At 49.7% G+C, this 6908-nt stretch overlaps 1 protein-coding gene across 1 annotated transcript in view; it reads left to right on the top strand.

Moving 5' to 3' along the window:
- The window catches only part of LOC102868788 (zinc finger protein 709-like), a 34743-nt gene extending 31657 nt beyond the window's left edge, over nt 1–3086 (top strand). The window contains exons 4-5 of the mRNA XM_006903185.1: nt 81–212; nt 1847–3086. Coding sequence (XP_006903247.1) covers nt 81–212; nt 1847–3086 — 1372 coding nt within the window. The remainder of the gene's footprint in view (nt 1–80; nt 213–1846) is intronic.
- The last annotated feature ends 3822 nt before the right edge of the window (nt 3087–6908 follow it).

The raw sequence follows: 6908 nt of genomic DNA, 5'->3' as shown, positions 1-6908 counted from the left end.
GTTTGGGGGTCTGACTCTGCGAATGTCCATGATGGAGAAAATGTGTCCAGTGAGCGTGTCCCGGGGCCTTTGATGAATAGGAACTCGCGGTCATCAGGGAAGAGGAACTCCCGGTCATCTGGGAAGAGGAACTCGCGGTTGTCCGTGCGTGGGGGCGTGTCCAGGGCAAAGGGGCGTCGTGGTCAGTATGGAAAGCAAGACGGACGTGTCAGGTGAGTGTCCCTTCAAGCAGAGACAGCCTGAGCCTCAGGTGAAAGGCTCCAGGTTCAGGATCGTGAGAGAACACACAGGAGAACATCAGTGTACCTGCACTCGTAACCACATCAGGCTCCTGAAACCGTCCGGATCCACGTGAGATGGCATGGCCGTCCCAGCACACACGGCCTCAGGGCTGGTCACCAAGTTTTCAGTGGACCTCTTTCCGTGTTTCTCCCTACAGACAAAATCTGAGGGTGTCTTGCTTACTCGGTGCTGTTCTCGCTGAAATCCTACACATATGTGTGTTTCTATTTTCCAGTGCTTCTGTGACAGGTCACACGGGTGTGTGTGCGTCTCAGTCCTCCAGTGGTGCTGGACAGGGACACCACGGGCAGGTGGGCACGTCCTGTGGTTTGGACCGTGCATTGGAATTGTGTGGTCAGAGGCCCCTTTTCAAAGTCCTCAAGAGCAGAGATGTGCGTTCTGAGGGTCAAGTGTGCTTGATCCAAAGAGGGATGTGTCCTTGAGCCAAGCCATGGACATTTCAGTTCCTTGCTGTGCATCTGAGCGTTGGGTAGTGAGTAAGGATGACAAAAGGCTTGCTGCCTTTGAGCTGTGGTGCTGGACAAGAGGACAGAGTATCCCATGGACCGCACAGAGAACAAGCAAGGGCGTCTTGGAGGATCTGCAAACGGGGTTGGTCCTTAGAGGGAGGCCTTGGTTGACTTGGTCTCACAGACGTTGGGCGTCTTGTCAGAAGGGGACAGTCCTTGGAGAAGGACATCATGCAGGAAAAGGTCAGAGAGAGACAGACCCAGACTGTCCACGACATGGATGAACAGTGTCCCTCCAGCCCCGGTGTGGAGCATGTCAGGATAGTGCAGGACAGGTTAGGGCTCAGATCCGTGACTTGAAGGCACCTAAGAGCAGCAAGTGTGACTGACCTGAGTGACCACTCCAGTCAGTGAATCCTTCCACAGTTTGGGAGGATGGAAATCCACATTGAAGCCATTTGTCTTGGGGAAGGTTTTCTTCTGATGGTCCTTACAGTAACGGCCAGGCTTCCTTCCTTTCCTTGGGCCCAGCATTCCTTCGGGATGGTGTATCTTGGCCTTCCACCATGTTGAGGAATTTCTGCGTGCAGGAACCCCGGTCCCAGTCGCTCTTTTCAATCCTGCTTCTGATTTCATGTGGTCCTGGGTTCCCCTGCCCACCATCTCTGTCTACTCACTGCCTCTGTGTTTATTCAAACCACTGGCCTTCAAGATTGCAGGACAGCCTCCAGGCAAGAAAACACCCAACACACTTTATATTTTAGATGATTAGTTATGATTAATCTTTCCTTATTATTGTTACTGTGGATCTGTTCTCATTTGTTTCAAGAGTCCTTATTGAATCTCTCCTATTCCTAGCCCAACCTTTATTATCCATCTCAGCCACACTGCGGTATTTAAAGCATCTTTCACATCAACACACGTACCATAGAGTCTCCAAGTTTGGGAAAAGCACAATACAACACTTGTTTTATCACCCCCTCCAGATGATCTAAGCTGTGAAACATTAAAATTCAAGACAGAAATCGTGTCCTATGAGTGCTTTTACTAAAAGTGAGATGGGAATTCTTGTTTTTCCTCCCCCTCTCCTGCAGTACCATCCCTGTTTTAAACAGACGCCGTGGAGGAGAGAAACCTGAGGTGACTAGCAAAGACTCCAGCTCTGGGTTGATGTCTGGCCAGATCCCCCCTTTACCTGTGCTGCAACAGTTCAGCCCCCCAGACAGGAATGTCTTGACATGCTGTGAGTGTGGGGACGTCTTCTCCGACCCCTCGCCCCACACTCATCAGAACCGATTCCACACCAGCTGTCCGGCATGTCAGTGTGCGGACTGCAGCAAAGCCTGCAACTGTCCCTCTGTCCTCACCAGTGCCGTGAGGGCTCTGGGCGTGAAGAGACCCCACAGGTGCCAGGCGTGTGGGAAGGAGTTCTTGTGTACGTCAGCTCTGAAGGGTCCCGTGGAGGCTGCACTCCCCGATCTGCAGTGTCTTGGATGCCCCTCGTTCAGGAACGAACTCTCCAGTCTGTCCTCCCACCTCACCTCGCACAGACAGAGGCTCTTCACCTGTAAGGAGTGCGGCAAAGCGTTCAGATTCCCCTCTCTGCTCAGCGAGCACACGCGAACTCACACCGGCGAGCGGCCGTACGCATGCCAGCAGTGCTCGAAATCTTTCAGCAAATCCTCCTTCCTGAAACAGCACATGGAAACGCACAGCGGGGAGAGGCCCGTGGCATGCGAGGTGTGTGGGAAAACCTTCAGTCGCTCCTCCTACCTCACGACGCACAGGAGAATTCACAGCGGGGACAGGCCTTACGTGTGCCAGCAGTGCGGGAAGTCCTTCAGGTTCTGCTCGTCCTTCAGAACGCACGCACGCACGCACAGCGGGGAGCGGCCCTACGCGTGCGAGCAGTGTGGGAAAACCTTCATCTACTCCTCCCACCTCACGGTGCACCGCAGGACGCACAGTGCGGAGAAGCCGTACGCCTGCCAGGAGTGTGGGAAAACCTTCACGTGCTCCTTCCACCTCTCCGTGCATGCGAGGACGCACAGCGGGGAGAGGCCCTGCACGTGCAAGGAGTGTGGGAAAAGCTTCAGCAGCCCCTCACACCTCACGGTGCACCGCCGGACGCACAGCGGGGAGAAGCCGTACACGTGCGGGGACTGTGGGAAAACCTTCGGCTGCTCGTCCAGCCTCATCTCACACCGCCGGACACACAGTGCCGAGAGGCCGTTCGCCTGTACGGACTGCGGCAAAGCCTTCAAGTACTCTTCGGTGCTCGTCAGGCACAGGAGAACTCACAGCCGCGAGGGGCCGGACCCAAGCAAGCATTGATGCGAATCCTGGAGGAATTCCTCAGTCCTTTCTATCACCACATGCAGAAGCTCCGAGGAGAGAAGCCCTTTGTTTGCAAGGCATGGAGGAAAACCGTCAGCAACTCCTCTCTGTTTAACACACACACAGACAGACGCGCAGCAGAGAGTGGCCCTGTCCGTGCACGGAGTGTGGGAAATCCTTCAGCCACTCCTCCCACCTAAACACACAGACAGACAGACACACATTGGGGAACGGCTGTTCTTGTGCCAGGACCGTGGGAAGGGCCGTCAGCCGCCGCTCTCACCAAGCGCCTCCATATTCACGCCCAGGAGAGGCCCTCCCAGTGCTGGCGTTGTAGCAAGGCCTGCAGGCTGTTGTCACACCTCATCTCCCACATTCCAACTGATGATGCGTAGGTAGCTCCCAGGGAGGCAGACTGAATAGCCACCTTTAGGCGAGCTCCTGGGTGGTGATGTTAAAAATTTCGCAAGCCGAGAAATTCCTGGAACGAAACGAGGATGACACACTCCCACAAAACTTTCGTGTCCTTGGAAAAGCCGGACACAGACAGCAAGGGAAATAGAAAACTCAGAAGAAACGAAAAGGCCGCAATGAATACTGTCACCCTGCATTGTGAAAATACTGCAAAATGGAAGAGAAACACCCACACTGTCTCCAGAAGAAAAGAAGTAAAGATTCATGAATGACTTAGTTAAACGTTCTACACTGTTGGCTCAGGATGGACGTATAGTCGACCTATCTAATTTTCAAGTGGGGGTAAATCACACTGGAAGAGAGAGACTATCCTTCTTTCTCCCTTAAAGTAGCTGGTCGATTAATTCCCCAAGGTTTTCAATCCACCATGTAGCTTCATACCCTCTAGGCCAGTAGCCTCCTCAAAGTTGGAGGAATGTGTAAAAGTGCAAGCTGTGTTTTGAAAGGATGATTGGCATTGAGTAGCCCCTGGGAATTGTGACCAAAGCTAGGAAGGAAGTGGTGCATTGAATCTAAGTAAGACATTTTACGATGCATCAAAACCACCCTGTGAGGGGGCCAAATGTGGATCCAATGGCTTGATCAGGAACTGAAGGAGGCACAAAACCAACTAGGATTCCTCTTGTGACTGATGAGAAAAATCCCAGAGGTATTTCTCCTGAGACATAACAAAATACATAGGCACTCCTGCTACACCCAGTGGTGCCTGCTGCCACCCAGCTTGTCCTCGTGAAGTTGTCCTTCCTGAGATCTGCAAAATTATGTTAGAGAAAAACGTAGCTTCATTAGGAAGGTGTTGTCTCTGTGTCTTTTCTCCTGGAAATTCTGTATAAAGGCTACGGAGGGAGACTGGGCTTAGGACAGCAGTCTTGCAGCTGTTTGCCCCCTGCCTTCAGTCTCTTCTCATTTTTTTTTAGTATTTCTTTTTTTTTAATATAATTTTAATGAACATTTACAGAGAATTTAGATTTCCATTCATTCATTGCTGCACTTCTCTCCCCGCCCAGCCCTCTCCCCCTGCCCCCCAGTTTGCTCCTCTCTTTCAAAAGTAAAAGAAAGACTCTCTCCCTGGTACACAATCCCCCGCACCCCTCCCACCTCCCCAAGTCCATTCCACGATGCAACCTTAATTGTGGACTCTTGTGATAACCATAATACCCTGTCATGCATTGCTTTTAAATTATTCAGTCCCTCATCTGTTTCAGTGCAGTATACACAATTTATCCAGTTTTTGTCAGTCTTACCCCCACCCTGATATCAGTCCCATTTTACAACAGTGGCACCGTGCAATATTTGTCCTTTTGTGACTGAGATACTTCACTCAGCATAATGTTCTCCAAGGTCACCCATTTTGAATAATATTGCATGAGTTCCTTGGTTTTCAATGCAGCATAGTATTCCATTGTGTGAATATACCGCCGCTTCTTTATCCATTCGTTTGTTGATGGGCACCTGGGTTATTTCCAACTCCTTGCTATTGTGAACAGAGCTGCGATAAACATGGGTGTGCATATATCTGTTTGGATGTCAGTTATGGTCTCTTTGGGGTATATTCCCAGTAGTGGAATTGCTGGGTCAAATGGTATCTCTATTTGCAACTTTTTGAGAAAGCGCCCTACTGCCTTCCACAGTGGTTGCACCATTTTACATTCCCACCAGCAGTGAATAAGGGTTCCAGTTTCTCCACAACCTCGCCAGTATTTGTTGCTTGCTGTTCTGTTAAATGTTGCTATTCTGACTGGGGTGAGATGAGATCTCATAGTTGTTTTGATTTGCATCTCTCTTAGAGCTAAGGATTTTGAATATTTCTTCATGTGCTGTTGGCCATCTGAATGTCTTCTTTGGTGAAGTGTCTGTTCATATCCTGTGCCCATTTTTCTACTGGATTATTCTCCTTTATCTTGTTGTGGTGCTCGAGTATTTTATAAATTCTAGATATAAGTCCCTTATCTGACATGTCGTTACCAAACACTTTTTCCCAGTCTGTGGCTTCCCTTTTTACCCTGTTAGAGAAGTTTCTGGATGTGCATTCCTTCTCATTTTTGGTGTCCCTGTTTATTCATTTGTCCTGGTCAACTCCACCACGTGATCTTGAAAATTTACAGTCCAGTCCATTGGAAAGCATGGAGCACGTGGACGGATGTCCTAACACGTGCTCCTTGTCCAAACTGACAGGGAGCTACAGAACAAAGACATGTAGAAGGAGAACACATTGGACGAAATCAAGACAGAGCTTCCACATTAAAAGAAAAAAATTCCTTTAGAGAGGATATCAGTGTGTAATTCCACAGGTGTGGTGTTTTGTTGTTGTTTAATTTTTGTGTGTTTCATTTTTGTCCTCATAATATTCAAGGCCCCTCAGACAACATTGTTTTCAGTGGAAAGACGGTAACATTATTCTTGAAAACAAGAATAAGACATGAAAGTTGTTCCCTATTTTTTCCTTTTTTTTAAAAAAATTTGGAAACAGATGAGGGTACAAGGAGGTGAGACTTGTGAGCAGAAGAGTGAGGCTAGGCGGGCATGCAATTGTAGAGTTGCACAATTTGCTGGGTGGGGAAGCGTTGGCAATGAGAAAGGTCCAGTGGGGACCAGAAGAGACCGGTTCATGGTAAGCATATTCCAATGGTGATTAAATTTTTTTTTAAACAAATTGTCTGACTTGTGCCTTTCTCATTTGGAAACGGGGCGCCTACTCTCTGGCTTCTTCATACTAAACAGGGGTTGTTGATGTCATTGGGATAGACTGGCTGCAACCAGAGGCTCAGTTCTCCTTCCAAGTCCTTAGGTGTCAGTTCTATTTCCCTTCTTGTCCCTGGAAGTAGGTTCTGGGCTCAGGCCTGGAGTAAAACTCAGTGTTAATGTTAAACTATAGGAAAGGAAGCAATCCTAGAGAGAACCAAGTTTTATGTTACAAACGGAAGGGCTTTGGAGGTGTTATGTACTGGTGTACTAGGGGAAAAGGTAGAGGAAAGTGTGTTAGATAAAAATCTTTGTCTACCCCAGGAAGTTTTTCCTAGCAGCGTGAAGGCTCTTTGCAAGGGAAGGACCCCCACACCCTGAGTGCTGGATGGTTCACTCCAGGGGTTGAACGGCTCTTCCTGGGGACAAGATTCTCACAAGGGGCCAATCAGCTAGCCCTAGGCACATTTTGAGAGCTGGGCAACACACCCCGAGGGCCAGATGGCTCACCCCAAGGCCAGAACCACTGTCCCTGGGGGCCAGACGGCTCTTCGCAGGGGCTGCATGGCATACCTTTTACCAAAAACCCCTGGACCCTATTCCTTACTGAAGGCCACACCCAGGGACAGGACCCCCCCCAGTTCCAGTGCTCCCACCACTGCC

Source organism: Elephantulus edwardii, unplaced genomic scaffold (assembly GCF_000299155.1).
Source record: "Elephantulus edwardii isolate Elephantulus edwardi_28Jun2011 unplaced genomic scaffold, EleEdw1.0 scaffold00529, whole genome shotgun sequence".
Taxonomy (NCBI): domain Eukaryota; kingdom Metazoa; phylum Chordata; class Mammalia; order Macroscelidea; family Macroscelididae; genus Elephantulus; species Elephantulus edwardii.
This window is presented reverse-complemented; position numbering and strand designations above follow the sequence as displayed.